Below are 13,222 nucleotides of genomic sequence, written 5' to 3'. Positions count from 1 at the left end.
TTAAACAAATCTAAATATATTTTACATTTTAGATTCTTCTAACACTTTTTTTTGGTTACTACATGATTCCATATGAGTTATTTCATAGTTTTGACGTCTTCACTATTATTCTACAATGTAGAAAATTGTAAAATTCAAGAAAAGCCCTTTTGACTGGTACTAGATATGCACTGTGTGTACAAAACATTAGGATTACCTTCCTAATATTGACTTGTACCCCCCCCCCCCCCCAACGCGATCTGTTGCAGGTGAACTACAAGTCAGATCTGAACTGGATCAGGGGTGTGGGCTGGACCCCCCCTGGCTCCCATAAGGTGGAGATGGCCCGGCGGGCTGCAGAACTGGGCCTGACGAAGAGCGTGAGCACTGAGGACGCCATTGCTCAGTACCAACACATGATGATGATGGTGAGAGAGTGATTACAAAATACAGCATGCTTTTATGTATATTGTTAAAAAAATGCTATTGCAACCTATTTGCAATAAGAAATTGAGACAAAGCTCAAGAGAAGTTTCAAGTTCCTCTGTCCAGTGTCTTGTGTTCTTTTGCCCATCTTAATCTTTTATTTTTATTGGCCAGTCTGAGATATGGCTTTTTCTTTGCAACTCTGCCTAGAAGGCCAGCATCCCAGAGTTGCCTCTTCACTGTTGACATTGAGACTGGTGTTTTGCGGGTACTATTTAATGAAGCTGCCAGTTGAGGACTTGTGAGGCATCTGTTTCTCAAACTAGACACTCTAATGTACTTGTCCTCTTGCACAGTTGTGCACCGGGGCCTCCCACTCCTCTTTCTATTCTGGTTAGAGCCAGTTTGCACTATTCTGTGAAGGGAGTAGTACACAGTGTTGAGATCTTCAGTTTCTTGGCAATTTCTCGCATGGAATAGCCTTCATTTCTCAGAACAAGAATAGACTGACGAGTTTCAGAAGAAAGTTATTTGTTTCTGGCCATTTTGAGCCTGTAATCGAACTCACAAATGCTGATGTACCTGATACTCAACTAGTCTAAAGAAGGCCATTTTATTGATTCTTTAATCAGAACAACAGTTTTCAGCTGTGCTAACATAATTGCAAAAGGGTTTTCTAATGATCAATTAGCCTTTTAAAATTATACACTTGGAATAGCTAACACAATGTGCCATTGGAACACAGGAGTGATGGTTGCTGATAATGGGCCTCTGTACGCCTATGTAGATATTCCATCAAAAATCTGCCGTTTCCAGCTACAATAGTCATTTACAACATTAACAGTGTCTACACTGTATTTCTGATCAATTTCATGTTATTTTCATGGACAAAAAATGTGCTTTTCTTTCAAAAACAAGGACATTTATAAGTAACCCCAAACTTTTGAACAGTGTATACATTCACCTGTGGATACTTTCATGAAATACAGCTCTCGCCCATGAAAACCAGCACACAGTCATTGTTTTCACCTATATTAAATACAAGTCTCCTCTCCAGTATCCCCTTCCCCTTTCTTTGTCTTTTCCGGCGAACATGGCACAACCGCACATCTATTCTCTGATAGGGACGCACCCCTACCCGAATCGATCGCCTAATATGACCCGTCTGCGTTGAACGACCCTCCAAACAACAGCACGTTATGGTGAGACTCTGTATACTGAAATCCCACCTCAGTCCATACGATGATACAACCCGACCGTAATGCCAGAGCACGTATGCCCCCACCCGGAGACCTTCTATAGATCTGTGCAAGACATTCCGGATATGTCACAGTCCTTCCACCAAATTCAAAACTACTAACAATAGTCTGCATTCTTATGATGACCGGCCTCTATTTCAGGGTACCCCTCTCGCCAACAATGGTTTCACATAAACAAATTGAAACTTCACTCTCCTACAGATACAGAAAGGGTAGATGGCCCTTATGAGGCACAGGAGGTATTGGAAAGAAACTAGCTTACCTTTTTTTATTTTAGGCCAGCCACCTCCGCTACCGATTCTCCTTCCCACCAAGTCTCTCTCAAAGGTGAATCCTGTTGTTAAAAATGAAAATGCTATTGCAATAAGGAATTTATTACCAAGGATGCCGTCAGCTGAGTACATACATTTTAGAAAGTTCAAAACACATCTTATACTCTTGAGTTTTTCCAAATGTTGTAACGTTACAGCCTTATTCTAAAATGGATTAAATAAAACAATTCCTCATCAATCTACATACAATATCCCATAATGACAATGTGAAAACAGGTTTTATACATTTTTGCAAATGTATTACAAATAAAAAACAGATACCTTATTTACATAAGTATTCAGACCCTTTGCTTATGAGACTCGAAATTGAGCTCAGGTGCATCCTGTTTCCATTGATCATGCTTGAGATGTTTCGACAACTTGATTGGAATCCACCTGTGGTAAATTTTAATTGATTGGACATGATTTGGAAAGGCATACACCTGTCTATATGAGGTCCCACAGTTGACAGTGCATGCCAGAGCAAAAACCAAGCCATGAGGTCAAAGGAATTGTCCGTAGAGCTCTGAGACAGGATTGTGTTGAGGCACAGATCTGGGGAAGGGTACCTAAAAATGTCTGCAGCATTGAAGGTCCCCAAAAACAGTGGCTTCCATCATTCTTAAATGGAAGAAGTTTGGAACCACCAAGACTCTTCCTAGAGCTGGCTGCCCGGCCAAACTGAGCAATCGGGGGAGAAGGGCCTTGGTCAGGGAGGTGACCAAGAATCCAATAGTCATTCTGATAGAGCTCCAGAATTCCTCTGTGAAGATGGGAGAGCCTTCCAGAAGGACAACCATCACTGCAGCACTCAACCAATCAGGCCTTTACAGTAGAGTGGCCAGACAGAAGCCACTCCTCAGTAAAAGGCACATGACAGTCTTCTTGGAGTTTGCCAAAAGGCACCTAAAGGCCTCTGACTATAAGAAACAAGATTCTCTGGTCTGATGAAACCAAGATTGAACTCTTTGGCCTGAATGCCAAGCGTCACGTCTGGAGGCAACCTGGCACCATCGCTACGGTGAAGCATGGTCGTGGCAGCATCATGCTGTGGGGATGTTTTTCAGCGGCACGAACTTGGAGACTAGTCAGTATCGGATGAACGTGAGCACAAGATCGATCGTTGATGAAATCCTGCTCCAGAGTGCTCAGGACCTCAGACTGGGGTGAAGGTTCACCTTCCAACAGGACAACGATCCTAAGCACACAGCAAAGACAAGGCAGGAGTGGCTTCGAGACAAGTCTGAATGTCCTTGAGTGGCCCAGCCAGAGCCCGGACTTGAACCCGATCGAACATCTCTGGAGAGACCTGAAAATAGCTGTGTTTCTCATTCTCCCCATCCAACCTGACAGAGCTTGAGAGGATCTGCAGAGAAGAATGGGAGAAACTCCCCAAATACCTGTGTGCCAAGTTTGTAGCGTCATACCCAAAAAGACTCAAAGCTTTAATCGCTGCCAAAGGTGCTGAGTACTGAGTTAAGGGTCTGAATACGTATGTAAATGTTATATTTCACTTCTTTATTTTTTATAAATGTGCAAAAACTTCTAAAAACCTGTTTGCTTTGTGATTATGGGCTATTGTGTGTAGATTGAGGAAAACCAGAAATATCCTTTTCTCAGCTGTTTGAAGCTTTTTTAAATTATTTTAAACCTTCATTTAATTAGGCAAGTCAGTTAAGAACAAATTCTTATTTACAATGACGGTCTAACCCGGCCAAACCTGGACGATGCTGGGCCAATTGTGGGCCGCCCTGTGGGACTCCCAATCACGGCCGGATGTGATTCAGCCTGGAATCGCAACTTAGGGAGGGGAAGCATAGACATTTTGCACATTGGTCTACAGAGGGTAGTGCCTATGTACCAGTACATCACTGGGGCCAAGTTCCCTGCCATCCAGGACCTCTATACCAGGTGGTGTCAGTGGAAGGCCAAAAATATTGTCATAGACTCCAGCTACCCAAGTCAGACTGTTCTCTCTGCAAATGCACGGCAAGCTGTACCGATGCACCAAGTCTAGAACAAACAGAACCCTGAACAGCTTCTAACCCCAAGCCATAACACTTCTAAATAGTTAGTCCGTGTAGCTATTGATTAACTATTTAACTATCTGCATTGACCCTTTTTGCACTAACTCTTTTGACTCATCACATACGCTGCTGCTACTGTTTATCATCTATCCTGTTGCCTTGTCACTTTATCCCTACCTATACGTACATATCTACCTCAATTACCACATACCTCTGCACATCAACTCCGTAGTGGTGCCCTGTGTATATAGCCACGTTATCATTACTCATTGTGTATTTATTCCTTTTGTTATTATTCTATTATTTCTCCTTTTTTTTCTTCTCTTCATTGTTGGGAAGTAAGCATTTCACAGATCTACCTGTTGTTTACGAAGCATGTGACAAATAAAATTAGATCTTAGGATTTGATCTACCACTTATCAGACTTGCTTTCAATGAGAATGACAGATCTAATACTCACATTTATATCTGAAATGAGTCTGGTCATACACAAAACTAATATGGAAGGTGTAAATATGCCCAATCTCTCTTTTCATCCACCAGCAGCAGATGGAGGAGCAGCAGCAGGTGTCAGAACCTGTTGACACCAGCAAAGAGTTCCAGCAGTCGGGAGTCAATCTAGACGCAATGGAGATCCTCCACGTCAAGAGGAAGAAGACCATCCAAACGGTGAAGAAGTCCAATTCCTCCTCCATGGATAGCAGCGTCAAGAAGTTAATGATGGCTTCCAACTCAGCCATAGAGTCAATGATGGCTTCCACCTCTGTCTCAGCCATTGAGAACACAGTCAAGATGTCCACAACGAGTGAGGCATCGGCCATAGAAAATGCTTAGACAATGTTGTGAGAAGGTGTTGCCTTAGGGCACGTATCACACTTATTCCACCGAGGGGGCCGAGTGTCTGTGCGTTTTCACTCCTCCCTTGTACTTGATTGATGAATTAAGGTCACTAATTAGTAAGGAACTCACCTCATCTGGTTTTCTAGGTCTTAAACCAGCAGACACTAGGCCCTCCATGGAATGAGTTTGACACCCCTGCCCTAGAGGGTAGGTGGAAGTTGCCTCTAACCTATGATATAGGGTCAGGTCTTTTTTAATTCACCTGATGGATGAAGTAAGGGATTGGAGTTGGATTACTTGATCCTAGATCTATTAAGAGCAATTTCTACCCCAAGATACAATTAGAGAATGTTGTGAGGGAACTGTGCATGTAGAATCAGGAAGGGAGTTCAGAAGTGCTGTAAGTGGTTTATGTTGAAGGGTACTTCATTGCTTATTCATAACCCATACACAACAAGATACAATTAGAGAATGTTGTGAGGGAACTGTGCATGTAGAATCAGGAAGGGAGTTCAGAAGTGCTGTAAGTGGTTTATGTTGAAGGGTACTTCATTACACATTCATAACCCATACACAACATTCATAAGAAGTATAGGAGAATGTCATTTATTTTTCAACAATGACAAGTTTATATTTTGCTACAGTGCCTTCAGAAAGTATTCATACCCCTTGACTTCATACCCCTCCACATTTTGTTGCGTTACACCCTGAATTCAAAATGTATTAAATCGATTTTTTTCCTTACCCATCTACACACAATACCCCATAATGACAAAGTGAAAACATGTTTTTAGAAATGTTTGCAAATGTGTTGAAAATGAAATACAGAAATATCAAATTTACATAAGTATTCACACCCCTGAATCAATACTTGTTAGAAGGAACCTTTGGCAGCGATTACAGCCATGGGTCTTTCTGTGTAAGTCTCTAAGAGCTTTGCATACCTGGATTGTACAATATTTGCACATTTATTATTTCTAAAATTCTGTCAAGTTGGTTGTTGATCATTGCTAGACAGCCATTTTAAAGTCTTGCCATAGATTTTCAAGCAGATTTAAGTCAAAGCTGTAACCAGGCCACTCAGAATCATTCAATGTCGTCTTGGTAAGCAACTCAAGTGTATTTTGGCCTTGTGTTTTACGTTATTGTCCTGCTGAAAGGTGAATTTTCCTGCCAGGGTCTGTTGGAAAGCAGACCGAACCAGGTTTTCCTCTAGGGTCTGCGTATGCTTAGTTGTATTCGGGGTTTTTTTATACCCAAAAGATTCATAGTCCTTGCCGATGACAAACTTAACAAAATCATGATGCAGCCACCACAATACTTGAAAATAGGAAGAGCGGTACTCAGTGATGTGTTGTGTTGGATTTGCCCCAAATATAACGCTTTGTATTCAGGACATAAAGCTAATTTCTTTGCCACATATTTAGCAGTTTTACTTTAGTGCCTTATTGCATGTTTTGGAATATTTGTATTCTTTACAGACTTCTTTGTTTTCAGCCTGTCATTTTGGTTAGAATTGTGGTGTAACTGCAATGTTGTTCATCCGTCCTCAGTTTTCTCCTATCACACCCATTAAACTCAGTAACAGTCACCACTGGCCTCCATAGTGAAATCCCTGAGCGGTATCCTTCCTCTCCAGCAAGTTAGGAAGGACACCTGTATCTTTGTAGTGACTGGGTGTATTGATACACCATCCAAAGTGTAATTAATAATGTGTACTTGTGTGTGCTGTAAAGTGTTAGTCCCATGTTTCATGAGCTGAAATAAAAGATCTCAGAAATATGCATACGCAAAAAAAAGCTTATTTCTCTCAAATGTTGTGCACGAATTTGTTTACATCCCTGTTAGTGAACATTTCTCCATTGCCAAGATAATCCATCCACCTGACAGGTGTGACACAGCAAGAAGCTGAATAAACAGCATGCACCTTGTGCTGGGGGCAATAAAAGGCCACTGTAGAATGTGCAGTTTTGTCACACAACGCCACAAATGTTTTTCATGTGAAATCCATAGATTAGGGCCTAATTAATTTATTTGAATTTACTCATTTGAAATTGTTGCATGTTGCGTATATATTTTTGTTTAGTATATGTGACTTGTTAAGCACATTTTTACTCCTGAATGTATTTAGGCTTGCCATAACAAAGGGGTTGAATACTTATTGACACAAGACATTCAAACGTTTAATTTTAAATGAATTTGTAAACATTTCTAAAAACATAATTCCACTTTGATATTATGGTGTATTTATTGTGTGTAAGCCAGTGACACAAAATCTAAATGTAATACATTTTAAATTCAGGCTGTAACACAAGAAAATGTGGAAAAGTAAAGGGTTGTGAATACTTTCTGAAAGGAACTGTATGTCACAATAATGATCCAATGTCGACTTGCATTCATGTAATGCAATAAAATTGTTATTTTGTACAGCGTATGGATGTGTTGCGTATGGCTTATGAATTGGGCACTGCATCGCAGTGCTTGAGGCGTCACTACACACATCCTGGATCAAATCCAGGCTGTATCACAACTGGCTGTGATTGGGAGTCCCATAGGGCGCCGCACAATTGGCCCAGCGTCGTCCGGGTTTGGCCGGTGTAGGCCGTCATTGTAAATAAGAATTTGTTCTTAACTGACTTGCCTAATTAAATAAAGGTTACATTAAAAAAAATGTCAAGAAACCCTTATTTTTTTACCCTTCAAATCAAGTAAAGTGCAAAAGGAGAGTGAGAAGGAAATATGTAGAAAGTGCTTTGAGAAAATGTGGTTTTTGCTTTGTGTGTGAGACTTCTTTTCCTACCCTCGCTCCACTTGTTGATGTTAGATATTATGCACATTGATAGCTTGCTAGCAAATGTCCACGCAAACTTATTTATTGTAGTAGCTAGCAGCAGGCAGTAGCAATCGAAATGATCAGAGTAAAACATGTGAGTAGAAGAAACCAAACTGATTTATCGTAGTAGCTAGCAGCAGGCAGTAGCAATCGAAATGATCAGAGTAAAACATGTGAGTAGAAGAAACCAGTGAAATTATCAAGCAATGAAGAGCAAGTTAATGGAGATACAGCTGCGCTCTATCCAATAGTAGCAGCAGGATCAATCTACAGCCCACCCATTTCTTTACAGGTAGAAAAACTAGCCAGTTGAGTTATTTAGAGCGCACAGCACTTAGCACTGTTTAAGGCCATGAGAGAGATGCATGCTGGATAATAAGAAAAAAATACTTGTATCATAATTGGAACGTTCTCCATATCCGTTACAACATACGCCGAGTATTGGACAAAAACCTTTTTGGCAGAGTTCTCGGCCCACCCCTATATCCGCATATGTTAGAGAAAGGTGGACTGGTGATAGCTCCACAACAGCTGCCGAGAAAACCAATGACTGTATTTAACCATTTATATATATTTATTTGATCATACAGATGTTGCAGGTACAAGATAATTACGGCTGTCAAATGTTAGAGTTAATGTATTTGTTTTTGGTCAAATTTTGCCCTAAAGAAAGATTTTCCCATTTACAAAGCAGTGCGTTGAGTTACAGGCATGATTTGGTTGTAAGGGATGGAAAGAACATCTATATCCAATTTTTTTCATAGCATTTTCACTATAAACACCACAAGTCACTGTAACATACAGCTAATAATGCTCACAAGTAGGCCTACTCTCCGTTATCAATGTTCTTGAAGTTTAATTTGCGCACAGCACACACACAATCTCTTTCTCTCTTTTTTTCTCTCTTTTCTTTTTTCTCTCACACACCCACAGCTTTAAGTACTGTTAAAGCTTCAGGTATTCTAAATGTGTGACTAGGAAAAAATAACTGGCTCCATGGATAAAAAGAACAAAGAGCTTTTCAACTTGTCCAACAATGTTATGGAAGCACTGTAACCATCTGTACTGTTCAGATAACTTTACACACATAAGCCTACACACTTTCCCCCTCTCACACACCCTCGCTCTTTCACTTACTCTGCTCACACATACCGAACTCTTGCATATGCCGCTTACCTTTGAAGCATCTCTTTGAGTAGCCTATTTATTTTCAGTTCTTCCTGTGCCATCTAAACGTTTGCATAGCCAGTGGTCAAGTTATCAGGTTGCTAGCTATCTAGCTAGCTAGCATAACTAGCAAAATAATGTTGTTTGTTATCAAACCAAAATGTAGCAGCTCGTGAGTAGTTTAAAAAAGGCCCGACCTACACACGAATCCTCGGCAGAAAGAAAAAAAACACAGCTACGGTAATATTGTGTATACCTTTTACATGATTTTGACTAGAGGCACACGGTTGACAGCAATGTAGCAAGCATTGACTGTAGCTGTGTTCCGTGTTGTGTTCTGTGTTTTAAAGGATCTGTGCTGAAGAACGTGTACTTAAAAGGTTCCATGCGGTAAGGAAATCGAGACGGGATTAACGGCGTAAAAACAAACCTGCATATAAACATGTCTATGAGGGCACAAGGCGAGACCCAGATGCAGACACAGGAGGCAGATGGTTAGAGTCCAAGATGTTTATTAACAATCCAAAAGGGGTAGGCAAGAGAATGGTCGTGGAAAGGCAAAAGGTCAAAACCAGTTCAGAGTCCAATAGGTACCAAAGGGCAGGCTGATTCATGGTCAGGGCAGGCAGGGTGATCAGGTAGGTGGGAATGGAGTCCAGAAAAACAGGCCAAGGTCAAAACCGGGAGGACTAGTAAAAGAGAATAGAAAAGCAGGCGCATGGGAAAAACATGCTGGTTGACTTGAACATACAAGACGAACTGGCACAGAGAGACAGGAAACACAGTGATAAATACACCGGGGAAAATAAGCGACACCTAGAGGGGGTGGAGACAATTACAAGGACAGGTGAAACAGATCAGGGCGTGACAATATCGTGCGTTAATGCATTATTAACACGTTAACTTTAATTGACCTTAAGTGAATATACATTATTTTTTTGCAAATTTCTTGTGGGCACAATTCTAGCTCAAAACACTGCCTGCTGTTTTATCATTAGGTCTGGTGTTTTTCTTGGTGATGCTCACTGAGAACTTGATATATTGAGTTGGTATTTGATATACTGTGTTTTGTCTGGCAGGATCAGCTTTGTGACAATGTTCTGGTAAGAACTTAAAGCTGGACTGGGAGTAAATGCTACGGGTCCATACTTACAAAGGTTTAACCATAGTAGCTGGTAGCTTTTCCAATAAGAAAACATTAGCCACTTAACCATTATTCTAACATGAACATCTGACCAGCATGAAATGCACAGTTATGTTTCCAGTATTAGTAGATGTGCATCGGAAGGGGGCCACAGTGTCTCCCGACCCCTCCTGTCTCAGCCTTCAGTATTTATGCTGCAGTAGTTTGTGTCAGGGGGCTTGGGTCAGTCTGTTATATCTGGAGTCTTTCTCCTGTCTTATCCGGTGTCCTGTGTGAATTTAAGTATGCTCTCTCTAATTCTTTTTTTCTCTTTCTCTCTTTCTTTCTCTCTCTCAGAGGACCTGAGCCCTTGGACCATGCCTCAGGACTACCTGGCCTGATGACTCCTTGCTGTCCCCAGTCCACCTGGCCCTACTGCTGCTCCAGATTCAACTGTTCTGCCTGCGGCTATGGAACCCTGACCTGTTCACCGGACGTGCTACCTGTCCCAGACCTGCTGTTTTCAACTCTCTAGAGACAGCAAGAGTGGTAGAGATACTCTGAATGATTGGCTATGAATAGCCAACTGACATTTTCTCCTGAGGTGCTGACCTGTTGCACCCTCGACAACCACTGTGATTATTATTATTTGACTCTGCTGGTCATCTATGAACATTTGAACATCTTGGCCATGTTCCGTTATAATCTCCACCCAGCATAGCCTGGTTCCTCTCTAGGTTTCTTCCTAGGTGCTGGCCTTTCTAGGGAGTTTTTCCTAGCCACTGTGCTTCTACACCTGCATTGCTTGCTGTTTGGGGTTTTAGGCTGGGTTTCTGTACAGCACTTAGTGACATCAGCTGATGTAAGAAGGGCTTTATGAATACATTTGATTGATTGAATCAATCAAAGTTCTTAAAATAGGTCAACTTGCCCAACAGAGGGAGAAGGCTAAAAGGTTTTACTTCGTTCCTCTTGTCTGGGAGGGATGGACCAATATACAGTACCAGTCATATGTTTGGACACATCTAGTCATTCCAGGGTTTTTCTTTATTTGTATTATTTTCTACATTGTAGATGAGGTAGTCCAGGTGATTACCTCATGAAGCTGGTTGAGAGAATGCCAAGAGTGTGCAAAGCTTTCATCAAGGCAAAGGGTGGCTACTTTGAAGAATCTGAAATATAAAATATATTTTGATTTGTTTAGCAGTTTTTTGGTTACTACATGATTCCATATGTTATTTCATAGTTTTGATGTCTTCAATATTATTCTGCAATATAGAAAATAGTAAAAAAGAAAGAAAATGAATGAGTAGGTGTGTACAAACTTTTGACTGATACTATATATTGAATGCATTCTTTTTTTCAGAATTGTATTTATATTTACCCCTTTTTCTCCCCAATTGGTAGTTACATTCTTGTCCCATCGCTGCAACTCCCTACAGACTCGGGAAATGGGGAAGCTCGAGAGCCGTGCGTCCTCCAAAACACGAGCCCGCCAAGACGCACTGCTTCTTGACACAATGCTCGCTTAACCCGGAAGCCAGCCGCACCAATGTGTCGGAGGAAACACTGCACACCTGGCGACCGTGTTAGCGTGCATTGCGCCTGGCCCGCCACAGGAGTCGCTAGAGCACGATGGGACAAGGACAACCCAGCCGGCCAAACCCTCCCCTAACCCGGATGACACTGGGCCAATTGTGCGCCACCTCATGGGTCTCCCGGTCCACAGCTTGGGATCGAATCGGGATCTGTAGTGATGCAGCTAGAACTGTGATGCAGTGCCTTAGACCGCTGCGCCACTCGGGAGGCTTTTGAATGCATTCTTGACAAAATTCAAAGGGCATGTTTTTGTATTCTTGACAAAGTTCAAAGTTTTTGCTAATTAGTTACACACACATCTGTGTGCTTTTACTGAAAAAAAACTTTAAGAACACCTGCTCTTTCCATGACATAGACTGACCAGGTGAAAGCTATGATCCCTTTTTGGGACTTGTTAAATCCACTTCAATCAGTATAGATGAAAGGAGGAGACAGGATAAAGAAGGATATGTGTGCCATTCAGAGGGTGAATGGGAACGACAAAAGATTGAAGTTTCTTTTGAATAGGGTATCCTTCTTTAACCTGCTGGACGCACCGCTTTGAGTGTGTCAAGAACTGCAACGCTGCTGTTTTTTTTATGCTCAACAGTTTCATGTGTGAATCAAGAATGGTCCACCACCCAAAGGACATCCAGCCAACTTGACACAACTGTGGGAAGCATTGGAGTCAACATGGGCCAGGATCCCTGTGGAATGCTTTTGACACCTTGTAGAGTCCATGCTCCAATTGGGAAGGGGATACCTAGTCAGTTGTACAACTGAATGACTTCAACTGAAATGTCTTAAGCATTTAATCTCTGAATCAGAGAGGTGAAGGGGGCTGCCTTAATCGACATCAGTGGGTTAACTACCTTGCTCAGGGGCAGAACAACATCAGCTTGGGGATTCGATCCAGCAACTTTTCGGTTATTGGCCCAACGTTCTAACCACGAGGCTACCTTCTGCCACTGAGGCTGTTCTGAGGGCAAATGGGTGGATTCAATTAAATATTAGGCAGGTGTTCCCAAATGTTTGGTTTACTCAGTGTCCAAAATGTACATATTTGTCTTTTACTGTTATAAAAAAAAAATCTGAGGCAAACGCTGTTGTCAAATAGAAGTCATTTACCTCCCAACATTATCACTGTTAGGGGGTGTCCTCCACTAAGGTGGTCTGCTCAGAATTTTTAGATACAGCAAAGCAAGGTTTCGAGACCCACCCAGGTCCCCCCCCCAAAAAAAATGTAATACATGGTCCTCGAGTCACTGTGACAAATTAGATCATTAGAATAATGTGTTTATGTACTGTATATGATTATGTCACGACGTGGCCCTTTTGGGGTGTATATCGTGGCTCCCCCCTCTCTCACTCTCTCTCCCACATCAGGTTCTACAACGGTCATAAATTAATGCCAGAAACTCTCTCTCTGCCACAGAGTATGGAGGGAGAGAGCCTATGGAGAACTAAGACATTCTTCTTCCCAAAACTCCTAATCCTCAAAATTGGAGAATTAAACAATATTTCAATTTTTGAGAATGTGGGAAGGCTCCGTGGACACTTAAGGGACAGTCATGTCGCGTTTGTTTCATTTGGTGATCTCATGAGGGACAGGAAAGACACATAACTATATCTCTTAATGTGTACATTTCCCAGCTGTCAGGTTTACATCTGAAGGTTGT

At 41.6% G+C, this 13,222-nt stretch overlaps 1 protein-coding gene across 6 annotated transcripts in view; it reads left to right on the top strand.

Annotated features, from left to right (window-relative positions):
• nrap (nebulin-related anchoring protein) overlaps nt 1-5,462 on the top strand; it is a 126,711-nt gene extending 121,249 nt beyond the window's left edge. For 5 of the 6 annotated variants that reach the window (XM_045702007.1, XM_014157059.2, XM_014157057.2 and 2 more), the window contains 2 exons: nt 249-407; nt 4,546-5,462. In XM_045702007.1, the coding sequence (XP_045557963.1) occupies nt 249-407; nt 4,546-4,836 (450 nt within the window). In that variant the 3' untranslated portion in view covers nt 4,837-5,462. The remainder of the gene's footprint in view (nt 1-248; nt 408-4,545) is intronic. The other variant, XM_014157056.2, reaches the window with a different exon arrangement.
• The last annotated feature ends 7,760 nt before the right edge of the window (nt 5,463-13,222 follow it).

This window comes from Salmo salar, chromosome ssa19, assembly GCF_905237065.1.
Source record: "Salmo salar chromosome ssa19, Ssal_v3.1, whole genome shotgun sequence".
Lineage (NCBI taxonomy): Eukaryota > Metazoa > Chordata > Actinopteri > Salmoniformes > Salmonidae > Salmo > Salmo salar.
This window is presented reverse-complemented; position numbering and strand designations above follow the sequence as displayed.